At 35.2% G+C, this 15,327-nt stretch overlaps 1 protein-coding gene across 1 annotated transcript; it reads right to left on the reverse strand.

The window, feature by feature from the left end:
• Nucleotides 1-7,004: 7,004 nt before the first annotated feature.
• On the reverse strand, nucleotides 7,005-8,809 carry LOC106421923 (chalcone--flavanone isomerase). Its single transcript, XM_013862753.3, has 4 exons — nucleotides 8,572-8,809; nucleotides 8,334-8,492; nucleotides 7,944-8,167; nucleotides 7,005-7,420 (listed from the first exon to the last, which is right to left on the reverse strand). The coding sequence occupies exons 1-4, from the start codon at nucleotides 8,693-8,695 to the stop codon at nucleotides 7,169-7,171; spliced, it is 759 nt and encodes a 252-aa protein (XP_013718207.2). The 5' UTR covers nucleotides 8,696-8,809; the 3' UTR covers nucleotides 7,005-7,168.
• Nucleotides 8,810-15,327: the final 6,518 nt, after the last annotated feature.

Raw genomic sequence — 15,327 nt, forward strand, 5'->3', positions numbered from 1 at the left:
GGGGAAGACTTCTCACAGGGCTTTTAGAATGGATGAATGGCGGTCAGAGATAATGGAGAGAGCAGTAAAGTCAGCAATTATCCTTTCAACCTTAGAAAGAAACCAGGTCCATGCGTGCTCGGTCTCACCATCAACAACCGCGAAAGCCAAAGGGAACACTTGGAAATTTGCGTCTTGACCGCTAGCAGTGAGTAGTACCCCCTTGTATTTGCCGGATAGATGAGTCCCATCAATAATGAGGACATGGCGTAGACGGCGGAACCCCTGAATAGATGCAGCAAAAGAGAGGAAGGCATATAGGAAGCGTGTGTTACCTTCAATATCCTGCTCAGTATCTATAGCAGTAACAGTACCGGGATTGGTAGCTTTGAGACGCTCAAAATAGGACTCAAGGTTTAGAAAAGAATCCTCCGCGTTCCCGACAGTATCATCAATAGCTTGTCCCTTTTCCCTGTGGCATTTCATATAGGAAGCAGAGATGCGGAGATCTTCCAAAAGAAGCTGCTGCAGCTGCATAGATTTAGGACCGTTGCTGGGTTCGCTGTAGCGGGAACAGTAATCATGTGCGATAACTTTTGAAGTGGTTTTTTCCTGTAAATGTTGCGGGTATCGATGGTGCAGCAGTGATTAGGCTGGGCCTTTTTGATAGTGTAGTAGCCACAATTTGTAAGCTCTTTCGCTAGTATGCGCCAATCGCAATGAGTATCATAACAGCTTAGAACAAAGGAACGTCTGGTGGTGAGGGATTGCCTAAAATGAAACTGCTGCTTGATTGCGTAGATAGCAAGGCCAATTTGACAGTCCTGCTTGGTTGCATAGAGTTTTCCAACAAATGGTTCGTCATCACTATCGTCGAGATTCAAGTCAGGCACATCTTCGGCTTCGTATGAAAGGTCATCGAAGAGTGGGGGGGTGTCAAATTCCTCGTCGCTGATCTCTGATAGTGGCCTAGTCTCGCGCGTCGGAGGGGGTATGGGGGGGGATGGGGGGGGGGGGGGGTTGGTGGACAATGGGGATGGCGTACCCCTGGACGTAGAAGGTTATTGTACAAGTGGACGTTTGTGCGCCGATGTTGTGGTGTTTGTACACCTGGACGCATAGGGGTGTTGTACATATGGGCCTTTAGATGGAATGTCCGAAGTTGTCCCCGTGTACAACGGATTGGGTAGTACATGTGGAAAACTAAGAACGCCGGTTTCTTTAGGTTCAAACTTCGAATCGGAAGTGCTGGTCCCTTGAATGATGTGTGGAGCAGTTTTTGGTACATGGATGCCAACCATGACTTCAGCTATATCAGAACCGCCAAGGTTTTTGTCGATCAAAGGGTCCCAGAAGTCGTGATCATAGCCACGAGGTTGGACATTTTCAAAGTCAGGAGGCAGTTCACTCTCTGAAACGTTCTCCTCTTCCTCTTCTTCGGTCTTCCAGCTGTCAGGAATGTTATATGGGTCTTCGTTGAACATCTCTTCTAGCTTCTCGTCACCACATGAAACAGTTTCGTCGATAACTGAAAAGCGAAAGTTCTTAGATGGGGCTGGTGTGCTGGTGTGCTTGGTAGGGATATCTTCGAGGACATCAGCGTCAGGGAAAAGAGAGAAACCGAGAATTTTTGAGGCGGCTGTAGATGGTGGGGAGGGACAAGACAAAGGATGGTGGGGGCTAGTAAAACGGTTGAAAAGGTAATGGCTTTTTTGGATAGGTTGGTTAGGGGTGGTGAAGGGAAAAAGGTTGTTAGCTACTTGGCTCGCATTAGTTGGTTCGGGGTGTACTTTGAAAGTAAAAAACAGATTCATTCCCTTGTGTGCTTCAAAATGGCGGTAGAAATACAATATAGACCCATCGTGTGTCAGCATGACCGGGGGGTTGAGATTCTGGTAGCGAGTTCTTTAGTGTTTGGCGGCCAATAACTCAGATAGGCGGAGGGGAGAGCTTCAATGTTGGGGAAATACTCCTTCAACACATTTTTTTCCATGTCAAGCAATGTCGTTGTGGGAGCGAGAGATACGATCCTTGACATGTGATGTTTGTCGATAGAAAATGTCCAACTGCCGTCGTCGGACATCTTCCATTCGCCGGCGATAACCATAACGTGGTCCGCCATGGAAGATACCTACAATGGAAGATATGATCTTCAAATAAGTCAATTAGCAGTAAAAGAAAGAGTTAATCAAGGTTTTGTTAACTAACCGAGTTTTTTAGAGTGATAATCAGTGGGGGTTCGTGTTGATTAGCACAGTTTTTTTATGAAGGCTGATGAACAACAAACCCAAGCAAAAAACGCACAAGTGGGAGGAAGAAGAGAGATAGAGGAGAGGCTAATCTGAGCCGTCCAGAAAATAACCCACTCATCGAATGGTCCTGATTCAAGGCAGGTAAATGTCTTGTCCAGATCTGATTTTCCAATAATTAATCTCAGCTGTTGACAATGTGAAGGAATGTGTGGCTGGGGAGAAAAGCCCGCCAATTAGATAACAAGTTAGTTGGGAAGGGGTTGGGAGCAAACGAAAAAGGAAGAAGCTAGTTGAAAAAGTGTGTTTGTAGTGTAAAGTGATCCACCTTGTAAATAAAAAGTAGAAATGTGTTTTAGAGTGTAATTTTTTTTTTAAAATATCACACATAAAAGAAAGTCAAAACGAAGAACTTGGGACCGGTGAACTTTAATATCATTCAGACGTACGATGCGACATGTCAATTGCATATCCAGATAAAATTGCAGTCTAGTATATGGTGATATACTGATATTATTAAGAATTATTAAAAAAGAAAATATGTGTCTGCTATTTCTTATCCTAACAAATCAAACGTTTGGTCATTTATTTGCCACCAAACAGCTTTTACGTTATGAATCTTTTATATGAATTAATGAATGCATATATATATATATATATGTACATATTGAATGTGACAACATATATTCATTTTATATATCCATTTAGTGTTTTTATACAAATGCATTTTGAATCCATTTTTACTACATTAAACGCTTAGACTTTCTTTTTTTTTTCATCCAAAACTTATCATTAACAACTAATACTTATACATATGAGTTCAAAAACCAACTGATACATAATATCATGGGAAATTAGGTGATATAGCTAAGAAAAAAACATAATTCACTAAGTAACCAAATTCACATTCTTTCTCCTATTTTTTCTTCCCATCTCTCTTTACTTTTTCTCTATAAAACTATTTTTTCTTTTTTTTAATGGTTATTTCACAAATAAGCCCTAATATCGTCGGAGCCATAAGCCGGAAACACACTGAAGCCAGAACCCGGAAACCCTGAAAAAAGAAAACAACTAATAAAAGAAATAAGGCATAAAATTAAAAACAAACTTCACCTAAGATTAAATCCGCCATTGAAGTAAGATTACGCTTTCAGATAATCGAGATGAAAATCAGATGTAATTAGGAGACACTATATGATGCCGACTGAAATGTGAGAGTTTTTTTTTTTTTTGGTAAAAGAAATGTGAGAGTTTAAGATGGTTAAAAAACCTTATTAGAGTCAATAGTCTAATCTCTCGTAATTATGATATTTGAAATTAAAAAAAAAAGAATAGGTTTGACAATATATATTCCAAGAGAAAAACAAAATGTGATAGTTATAAATGTTCCAACTTGATTACAAAAGCTTTTTAGCAAAAAAAAAAAAACTTGATTACAAAAGCTACAACCAGAAGAAGACTTAGGCTTCACTTAAATACGTATATTTAAAGGTAGGTAGATGCATTGAAGGCCAACAGAAGTATGTTTTGTATGTGTAGACTATCTTCACGTCCTTTTATTCTTGCTTCCAAACAACAACGAGAAGTAAAACAATATCCTAAAGAAGAGACCCCATTCGACCAAAAAAAAAAAAAGAAGAGACCCCAAGCTAACGTAATCCACAAGCAGTTCCATTTGCTCAACTGAGAAATACCTTGCTGCAAAAGTAAGTCAGGTCCTGTTGTCAAGCATGTGGCCTCCGTTATATTTGTTCCCAAAGAGTCACTCATTGTATCTAGGAGCTTAACCTTCATCGCTTCAGGCACTTTCGCCAAAAGCGTACCATCAAATACTTGGACTCCTCTAACAAAACACCGAGATGGGTCATCAAACTCGTTGATCAAGACAGCTTCATAGGGATACTTCAACAATGAAATGTAATGAAACCATATCCAGTAGATAGGTATCCGATCCCGGTTGATGTAGAATCCACCCATCAGTAGACAGTATGAAAGATAGGCAATAGTGATCATGAAACTTATCATGACATTCGGAACCAAACCAGATACGAAGGTGACAAAAGATGATCCAGACCAAAAGCCTGCGTAGATTATGAGGCAGTAAAAGAAGAAGCTCTCTAACCCGCCGCTTAAACCAACTGTCCAGAACGTGGTTGCAGCAAATGCAATGGAGAGAGCGAGTAGCTGAGGCAATGATTATAAGAGAAACCATACCAGACATTGAGAAAAGGCTGCGCAGCTACACATCTAAGGTACCAAACCATGTAGTCTTGGGACGCCAAGCTACTAGGTAACAAAGGTCCTGGATAATGAAATCTCAAAGTGATCAGATCATGTCTGAAACATAATGAAACCACATGAAAGTGTCGACACACACACACACATTTGTATAAAGATACATAAAGTTATAGCACTTGAACATAAAGAGATGAACGAGGATCATGAACCCACGAAAGAGTACTCATACAATCATAAAAGATCATACATATTAGTAAAGATGAAAAGTGGAGGTTCAAAGTATCTAAAAGAGAGATGGGCGTATTGGCCATATACATATACAGAAACGCCATCTGATAAACTAGTGAAAAAGATGGATCTTGTGAGATAAAGAAACCGTGAGAGAAGGCACATGATCACGAGGTCTAAGAGTGTTCATGTGTTCCTACTTAACAGCATTAGAATATAGCTTGTTACACAAGGTACTCACAGAGATCAAAGGAACATATTATAAGGAGATAAACTCCTAGGTAGTGGATGTTGCTACAGTTTTTCGAAATTGAAAATGGTCTGGTCATAAGAAAGAAATTAGATACAAATGATGTAGCAAGCAGCATATGGATCACTGGATAAGATGAAAGAACGGCTTCGTTCCTAAGCTGATTCATGGACTGAAACGTAAAGCAACTGCATATAGTATGTAAAAGAAATTGATCACGCATGATCATTGATCTTAGAGTTGTATAAAAGACAATCCAATACAGTCCATATATTTGAAATTCCTTGTGATTATACTAAACCCAAAGAGGTTAGTAGACTGATACAGAACGTATATGTAGGCGTCCGGTCCTTCGACTAAAGACGTCCAGCCCTTAAGCTAAAAGGTATCCGACTTTCAGATAAAGGCGTCCAGCCCCTCCTGCTAAAAGGCGTCCGGCTCTTATCCTTTGATCACGGTCTAGTAGAAAAGATCAACCATCAGGTTGCAATCCGACAATCAGATCCCTTAAGGCTCCGATATAGCAGAATGGTCTGCTGCTGTATAAACTCCACAAAGTTTTTTTTTCGTAAGGATAAGTGGAGATGTTTAATCTATCCTTACTTGTCGGATATAAAGTATTGTAGTCCATAAGCTCGTGAAAGCCGAAGTCCATGACCTATTAATGTATACTTAGCGTGTGATATGATCCACAGCAACTGAGGTCATGAGACGCCATCATCATCATTAAGATAGGAATGCAAAGAATAATGAATACGACATTAGCTAATGCAAAGAAATCGATGTCCACATACATGAGAGTGTTCGGCCACAGAGCCATAATGAGAGATTATGAAACTCACAGCAATGATCATTGATCTTGAACACTCATGAGAAAAGTAGTGGACATGTATAGACGAGGTCTATGACCCAGACATGGATCGGCCAGATCGAGACATAGGTTCATGATAACCATGTCTAGTACATTGTCCATAAGTACTTATTTTGTCCGACCAAAGTAAAGAGTTAACAGTAGACGATCACGTCTAGACTATGGACACATGCAAACACGATTTGGAAAGGCCCAATAGTGATCCCCGAGAACAATATGGTTCACATTGTTTAGCACACATGCTTTACCGGGACACTTAATGTCAAAAGACATGAGAGACGACCTGAGAGGTCGAAGTGGTCTAGATACGGCTTAGTAATGAACTTGGCCGATTACTCCCTTCCTACATATACAGGAAAGATCACGCACCAGATGCGTAGAATGTAGAAACCTACACTGAGGTTCACATCAGGGGGAGTAGTGCGTGTTGTACTCTTTTTCCTTCATCATGGTTTTGTCCCACTGGGTTTTCCTGATAAGGTTTTAATGAGGCAACATGAAGCGTACTACAAATCATGTATGGTTATGGCATCCAAGGGGGAGTGTTATAAATCATGGAGTGGATTGCCATTAACCAGGCCCGGTCCAAGACCGGCCCAATACCTAGAAGATGGAGAGACGGCCGAAGCCCTAGAGAGAGGAGAGAGAGAGAGCCGACTTCAGGAGAGAGAGAGGCGGCCACAAAGCTTGGAGAAAAGGAAATCCTTTCCTTTTTCCTAGTAGATGTAATCTTTCCATTATTATGTATTAGTAGTTTTCCTAATTCTAATGAGTTTAGGTTTTGGATACTTTGCATTTATCTACATCTTGTAATCATTATATAAAGGAACCCCCTAGATCATTAATATGAACCCAGAAATATTCAGTCTCTAAACTCTCTAATTACAACATCTTTAATATACTGTGTTGCAAAAAAACAAAGAAGAAATTTGAGTAACATTAAATTAAAATGTTAAGCATGGATTCACTTGTAGACGATGGTGAGTAGATATTAAATGTCTAAGATGATGGTGGCTCGATTGTGTATGCCCTCTTGGTCTTCATGTATAGGAGCACAACATTCAATATATTATACTTTGATCTCCAATATGGCAATATGATAATGATTTAGTTAGCTAATCTGATATTTACTAAAACATAATGACTTTAGTAACTAAGTGGATTTGATTTTAACGACTCAGCATCAAGATCAATTGATAATATAGTTTTGATTTATTTGATCCAGTTTCATGAGATTATTCAATTATTCTTACGAGTAGAAGCAAATAAAAACATGTGATGTGAACTAAACAACATGATTAGATATAGAAACATAAAGCCCTCAAAGACGACCAAGAAAAACCTCCCACACAATCAGTTCTCTTTGGCCAACTTATCTCCAAGGGAGACATCGTTAGCTTCATCTTGATTATCAGTCTTTGTTGCATCTTTTTCGACCTTGTTCTCCTTCATCAGCTGAGATAATCTCTCGGCAAAACTCAACCTAGTCCCAGGAGACACACCCTTCTTTCCTATGATCGATTCAAGAACTGCCTCTGCCAACAATTTATTCTCGATTACGGCTTTTCCGGTTTTAGGAATACTATCGTCTTTCGAAAACGCAATCTGCAAACATTTTAATTCACACCAAAGAGATGTCATAAAGTTTTTTCAAAGGTATCACGTATGTAGTACTACTATATCTTCAAACGTCAATTGCCTTCACACCTAAACAACTTAATGAAAACACAATTTTTACTCAAATATACATGTTTCAAACGTCATCTCTACATTAGCTTTTATATGTAAGCAAATTTTTTTTTAAAGTCACAATTACGTAAACATACTCCTCTTAAGAGGTAAACACACATATTCTGTTTTTTTTTTAATGTGAAGAAGTTACCCGAAACCTGAAACTACTAGGCACTAACACGTAATATTAATTCTGTCTCAAGCGTCAACTCGATTACGTGACCTCTACAGACTTTGCGTATAATATTTTTCCAGTTGCTATGATAATTACAGTTGGTCACATTTGCATTTATGATGCCAAAAGCTATGGTTTTATATGTAAGAACAAAATCATACTATATAACATGTAAACGTAAGCGCACAAGTCAATGTTATAAAGAAGTTTTGTAAAAATTACCGTGAGAGAGCCGTTAGGGGAGAGAGCAAAGAGAATCGAAGCACCAGGAGGGAACGTTTGGTCCTTGAAGACCTCCAAAAACTTCTTCACAGCTTTAGCTTCAGAGTCTGTGTAAATACCTAACGATTTCCAGATCGCCACACAGTTCTCCGTTACTTTCTCTGAATACTGCTGTCCTGTTAAGGGTAGCTTCATCGTCACCTTAATAAACTTCTCAAACGAACCTAATTAAGAGTTAAACAAAAAGGTTTTTAATTAATGACGGTCAATACAAATTAGAATGGCCCTTTTTACTTAAAAACACTTTGATATGACGTAGCTTTCTAAAAAAGAAACACTTTGATATAAGTCATATGACGTGTGTCTTAAGTAAGTGGTGTAAGGAAGTACCCGTGACGATTTCACGGAAAAAAGGGACGGATTCTGTTAGCTCCTCTGTTGTTTTGCCTTTCCACTTAACGAAAAGTGACGGGACGGCGACAGCATCTAGGTAAACACCGATGACGGTGAAGATCACGAATTTTCCGTGGATATCCAAACCTCGCACACCTGCGTAGAAAAATAAAAATAAAAATAAACATCATAGATTTAAAAGAAAAGAAAACAAAGAAGGCAAGCGTAGTCGAACCTGCGCCACCGAGGAAGAGGGGATTGGAGGAAGCCGGTGAGATGACTGAGGGTGGAAAAGTAACGGAGTCTACTTGAAGTTTGGTGACGGAGGGTAACGGTGTTGGACAGTGGGAAGAAGACATGGTTTGAGTTTGGGGTTAGGTTTGAATGTTTGAAGGTAATAATGTAAGAGAGAGGGAGGAGCTAGGTAGCCAAGAGTTGCGATTACGAGTGTTGGGTATGTAAGCACGTGGAGGAGTTAAAACGATTTTGCCCTTTAATGATTCGTATGGAAGATTCAATATGGTGGTTGAGAAAACTCTGACCCTTGTTTAACAAGGACTCACTTTATAGTATTGATGTTTTAATATAATGATATCTATTTCGTTTCAGTTTAGGTTCAATTGGTTTTGTAAAATAGAATAATTTTAAATTTTAATTTATTCAGGATTTGATTGATTCAGTGTAGCTTTTAGTTTACATTTTTTATAACACCTTAATCTATATATAATAGCAAACCTGAATTTTGGGCTTGTTGACATCAACTTTTATATAGGAAAATAAAATTTCAATCCAATGGTCAGAATTTTTCTTTTTAAATGATCTAAGAGACATAAAATACTTTTGTTGATGTCATCAAAAAATTATATTTGACAACTCTTCCTTGAACAGTTATTTATTTGAACAATGCATTCCTTGACAAACCCACCTTTTCATAATCTATTTAAACAACATATCCTTTAACAAACATACCTTTTCATAATTTTTTTAAATGGAAAATTACAATCCAAGAGTCATAATTGAGGTTTTATTAACTGCTGTTAAAAAAATTGATGTTTTATTAACTAAGGGTTTTAAATTCTTTGTTTAAATGTTCAATATTCTTCGCAGCTCTTCTGAGTTTCTTTTCAAACAAACATACCTTTCTCGAAGAGTTACCTATTCAAACAACACATCTCATTTGGTGCGAAGAGACTCTTCTCAAACAACACATACTTTTTCAAAATTTTATATATTGAACATTTTACAGCAGAAATTTTTGCTTAGTTTCTTTTCTCTTCTCATGCAGCCGTTATTCCTTCTCTGCGTTTATATTCTCACCCATCTACTTTTCTATCTTTTGAAAACTGGAATCAATACGGTGAGTTTTATAACTTGTTTTTGATGGCTTTTGAGAATTAGAGAAAAGAAGAATAAGAGAGTTATGGAGTACTTACCCGGTGAGGAAACTTGGCGGCTTCGGTTGTTCGTCATCACTTCTCCATCTCTCGAATGCATGTAACGTCCTTCTTCTCTCTTACGCGAAAGCCTTATTATTGACTTGTAGATAATTGTAATCAATACGGTAAGTTTTTACTGGTTTTTTTATGGATTTTGAGAAGTAGAGAAAGGAAGTAGAAGAGAGTTATGGAGCATCTTACCCGGTGATGAACATGGTGCCTCCGTTTGCTCGTCACTCCTCCAAGTCTCCATCTCTCGAATCCATTACGTAACTCCAATAAAACCAACAACGGTGGCTTTCGATGGCACGCCGTTCCTGCCGTAGTGGTGTCTGGTGACGCCAATGAATGGTGGCAGTTCCTTTAACCGCATCAAAGGCGGAGATGAAGAGAGGGAAGGAGAGAGTGATCCGATCATCAAATAATGGGGTCTGGCATTTAAGAGGAAATGTATATATATATATATAAATGTATGTCACAAGTTTAGTTTAGGAAAATAGGTGTGTGATTAACGATAGAAAAAATTAAAGGAAACCAAACCAAATGGTTTCACGTGGAACAATGGGTTTTTGATGGCCATGAGGGAAGCAAAAGAAAAAAAAAGACATTATATGCCTGTAAGATTATGCTAATTAATTAAAACAACAAAATAACAAGAATTAAGACACTTTGTTTTCGAGAGAGATGTGTAAGACTTCTGTGTTCATTTTTTTTATTTTCTTTTACGATCGTAATGTTTAGTTGAACATTGGAGATACAATTTCTAATTTTATTATGAATTTTGAACACCGGATGGATATCATGAATACAGCTACGATGATTATCCCTCATATTTAAAATTAAAACATCGTAAGGCCATGATTAACGGGGGATGCAAAGTGGTGTGGGCCCACCAAAAAGGGGAGACCGTTGTCTTCTGTCGCGAAATAAGGGACGTCTTTTGCACTGTTTTGCGGGTTTCACTGATACGTGGCGGCCCGCGATTAGTTCATTTTTTTTTTTTAAATCACCAAAAAAAAAATAATAAAAAAAAATAGGAAACCCAAGTTGGGTATTTGCCGTTGAGGGTGCTCTAATAAGTGTTAGGGGGGGTTAAGTATTTAGAGCACCCTCAACGCAAAATACCCAACTTAGGTTTCCTATTTTTTTTTTTTTTTTTTTTAAATTAAAATAAACCAATCGCGGGCCGCCACGTGTCAGTGGGGCCCACGAAACAGTGCAAAAGACGTCCCTTATTCCGCGACAGAAGACGACGGTCTCCCCCCTTTTTGGTGGGGCCCACACCACTTTTTCCCCTAAAAAACTCATTTTGCATCCCCCGTTAATCATGGCCTTATATGAGTAGCTTTGGCAGTTTTCAAAAGAGAAAAGTTTGTAACCGACAACAAATACCCCAGACAAAAACAGAGATGATAATATTTTTGATAATCAAAATTAACCAGAGGAAAAGAACTCTAAGAAGAAGAAGAAGAAAGAGGAATACATTTTTATATTAGTTTATGGCTTGACAATTTATTTACATAAAAAGAAAATTATTTACATAAACATAACAACGCTTTTTTAAATGATTGAAAACCCCAAAAATTTGTAAGAGTCTCAAATTTCTTAAATATTATCTCTACACTAGTCGTCTATATTATATCTGTCAACATCCTTTTCTTAAACAAAGTATATTGTGAAATTAAAGTAATCTCTTATTATCGCTTTAACCTATTATCTAGGGAGAACATTGATATTTTTATTTTAAAATTTAATTGGAGTAGTTAACAAATTCCTATTTTGTTTACCTTCCGTGAAAACTTTGTAAAAGATCGTTAAATTGTTAAAAAGTGTAATAATAATTATTTAAATCATATGACTACTTATTTTAAACTAATATTTCTGTAAAAGATGTATTAACAATTTATTATAAATTATAAATTAAGAATAGATTATTATAAATTTCTTATAAATTAATAATATGAATACATTTCTCTATATATTAGCAAAAAAAAACAAAAAACTCAAAAATGTAAGGACACTTATTTTGAATGATAAGACACCATTTTAACTATTTAAAAGTTATTAAGAAGCATTACATTTAAAAAAAAAATGAAAAGACACAACTTATAACCTAAAAACACATCCCTAAAATTTCATCTACTTTATGTCAATGAAGTACAACCCCATCGCTTTTAGATTAGTACTAAGAACTCAACAAGAAAGTCCAAATGAATAAAGTTATTTAAAAAAATTATAAATTCCAAAAAATTAAGGAGCACGAGTAAAAATCCAAGAAAAACATTCCAAAAATAATAGACACAATTGGTCAAGAGTTTTAGCCCTTATAAGAAGAGAAAAGGGGACCACTAATTTACAAACAAAAATAACATGGATATGGAAGATATTATGAAAAGGAAGATGAAGCGTCGAGAACAAGATATTATGGGAAGTAAGAGATCCTAAAAAATAGTAATGAAATTATAAGAATTATCTAAGTTAATATTCTCACTGAAAGTAATAAAATCAATATTTTTTTAATATAAGAGTCAACCATTATGGGATCTATTTATAATCGATACATATATTCGATCAAAAAGAAAAGAAAAAGTCAATGCATACATCAATTTATCCTGGAGCTTTTAGAGAATTAAATTTATATCTTCAAAGATTTTGAAATATGAAAAGCTGGAGATCAATACAAAATTTCAGAACATCTTTTTATTATACGGTTAAATGGAAATTCAACAATAAATCAAATATTAGAAGAGAATGTATTAATAAATAGTGAAAAATTTTGATTCCGTGATTTTGATCAACTTATGGAAATTGAAGACATAACATAGATAATGTGTACTTAAAATGAAGTTAATTGCAGATATTACTGGTGTTATTATCAAAGAGAATTAATACAGAAGCTACGCGCACATGAAAAAGAAGAATAAACTTAGATCTTCATTTTACCCAAAAAAACTTAGATCTTCAAATTTAAGGGGAAGTTGAAGATTATATCAATAAGAAACGAAAGTAATTATTATATACTAAATTTAAAAAAATCTATTACTCAGTAAACATCTTGAATTTTTAACTTTTGGAATCTAATTAACATCTTTGCAAAATGAATGCCGTAGAGCGTTTAAAAATAAGTGTACACTGATCAAAATGTGTTCAAAATGTGTTGTCAAACTTGTGTGGTGACAAATAAATGTGCCGCATGAGATTTGTCAACAAAAATAGTGTAAATAAAAAATTAATACAAATTAGAGAAAATATTATCTAATTTAGTTTTTGTTTTGTGTTAGAAGACACTATATTAAAATCTCTTGCAGGAACATACTACGTCCAAAATTTAAATTAGTTAGATATGGATGTTATTAGAATTTAAATTCTTAACATACTCACAAAACAAGATTTTGAGAATACTCATGTTTCCTTTCAATTCTTAGAATCATTACGTTACTTTATTTTCATAGATTTTCACAATATACAAAATTTTCTACGACTCTTTCCAAATTTAACAAATTTCTCAACTTTTAAAATCAACGCACTATAGAAGTCTATGTCCCACTAACACCCCCTCAGTTTTAAACTTATATAAATTGTTACAATAACAGTGGAAGCAAAGTGAGTATTACTATATGGTGGTAGATACATATTGAAAACAAATGAAAAATAAAGAAGCAAAAGGTGTAACTTTGATAATAATAAGTGTCAATCCCAAAACATATTCAGGTTTTGCAATGCTTCTTATTGTGAAGCATTAATCTTAACATTAAATTATAAGATTTATTGACATGATTAATAGGATATCTTTACTTAAACACAACGTCAGCCTAAAAATATATGAAGATGATCTTTTGGGTACTACTAAATCTTTCAAAACAAGGAAATCTTTAAATATACAAATTAATAGAATTAAAATATAAATATGACTTAAAATAAATTAATTTATCGTTATACAAAAATCCTTCAATACAAGTGAAGAGCGAAAGCAGTTTAATAAAGACAAATGATAACATTGTCAAAATAACACAAATATTAGGTTTCATTGCCGAAGTTGTTGGAGGTAGCTAAATTACTAATTCTTACAAACTAACATTATATTTTAAAAATATCTAAATATTCTAATTATATACAAATTTTAAAAATTTATGCGCAAAATTAATAGACAGAAGAAAGATTTTACCACCGAAGGAAATATTACTGAAATTAGTTCAAGAAATGGATGGAATTACATATTTTGTAATCTTTGTGCTAAAATACTTCAAAAACTGGGTGGAAATATTATTTGCAAAAATGCACAAAACCAGATATTGTTGGCATTTTACGGTAACTTAAACAACCAAAGTTTACTTAATTTAGTTAACTAAGTTATTTTGAAATAATTGTCAAAGATGATTCATATACATAATTATTAACCACATTCAACAAAGACATGACCAGGGTTATGGATAAATCTGCAACAGACTTGATTAAATTTCACGCAAGTGTATTACTTATTATTATTATTAAAATATAGTGTATAAAATAGACTGATATTTAAATTACTTAATGCAGGAACAATAATACAATGATTCAAGTGATAATGCAATTATCTCTTTCTTATCTGAAAAACTTATTTGTAAAGTTTTCGAATTCAATGTTAAAGTCACGTCTTTTATTTATAAATAATCTTCTTCTGGATTAACAGTTACAGGAGTCACTGGAAACCTAAGTAATATAAAAGGGCACATTACATTTGCAATACCTGAAGAATTGAAATAATAATTGTTTTACATAAGTTTTGGTTTCTAATTAAAAAAAAATCAAAATAAATATTATAAAGGATGTAAAAATTACATTTATATTTTACAGCCTATAAAAAATATAGTTGTTGACGATGCTGAAGGAATTGATTTAATTAATCCTTCTAAAGGAAATCTAACAAAGAGAAGAGATTAGCAAAGACAACAAAATGAAAGAAGCTATTCAAGAAGTATAACGGCCACAATAAAAAAGAAAGAAAATAATTGAAGATGATTACATTATATAATCTATATTATTAAAAGAGAAGTACCAAATTGAAATACCCCTTAATTTTATTATTTATTTACATTAGAATGCCATTGAGAGCGACGATTAAATTAAGGGGTATCGTATAAAATACCCCTTAATTTCTTCTTCATGGTGGCACAGGTGGACGATATGGTATCAATAAAGCTTGATGTTTATCATTCTCCTGTTGTAATTACAATTCTTTCAGAGCAAATGAGGAGTACATATGATGTTTGCATGGTATATCTGGTCAATGGAAAGAGTTTAAGGAAAGGAAACAATTCTGTTACTGATCTGAGCGGAAGAGGGGCCGAGAGAACATGGTGTCTGGTTTATGTAAATTGGTTTGCTACGGATTATTTTTCGTATAATGCATTAGAGTTTGATTTTGGGAATGGGTTATATTTTCTAATACAAACCATCTTGTGGAAGTGGTTTTCTTTGGTCTGGAGGCTTAGTGATATAAAAGGTCGAGGGTTTTTACAAATCCGGTTACGTAGTGACGGCATGAGACGTCTTACTATGCTACTTCTCATGTGTTT

Source organism: Brassica napus, chromosome C6, assembly GCF_020379485.1.
Source record: "Brassica napus cultivar Da-Ae chromosome C6, Da-Ae, whole genome shotgun sequence".
In the NCBI taxonomy this organism is placed as follows: domain Eukaryota; kingdom Viridiplantae; phylum Streptophyta; class Magnoliopsida; order Brassicales; family Brassicaceae; genus Brassica; species Brassica napus.

Coding starts and splice junctions, on each gene's coding strand:
- LOC106421923 (XM_013862753.3), bottom strand. CDS start 8,695: ATGTCTTCTTCCCACTGTCCAACACCGTTACCCTCCGTCACCAAACTT. Junction 8,493..8,571: donor CCTCTTCCTCGGTGGCGCAG/GTTCGACTACGC, acceptor TTTTCTACGCAG/GTGTGCGAGGTTTGGATATC. Junction 8,168..8,333: donor TTTCCGTGAAATCGTCACGG/GTACTTCCTTAC, acceptor ACTCTTAATTAG/GTTCGTTTGAGAAGTTTATT.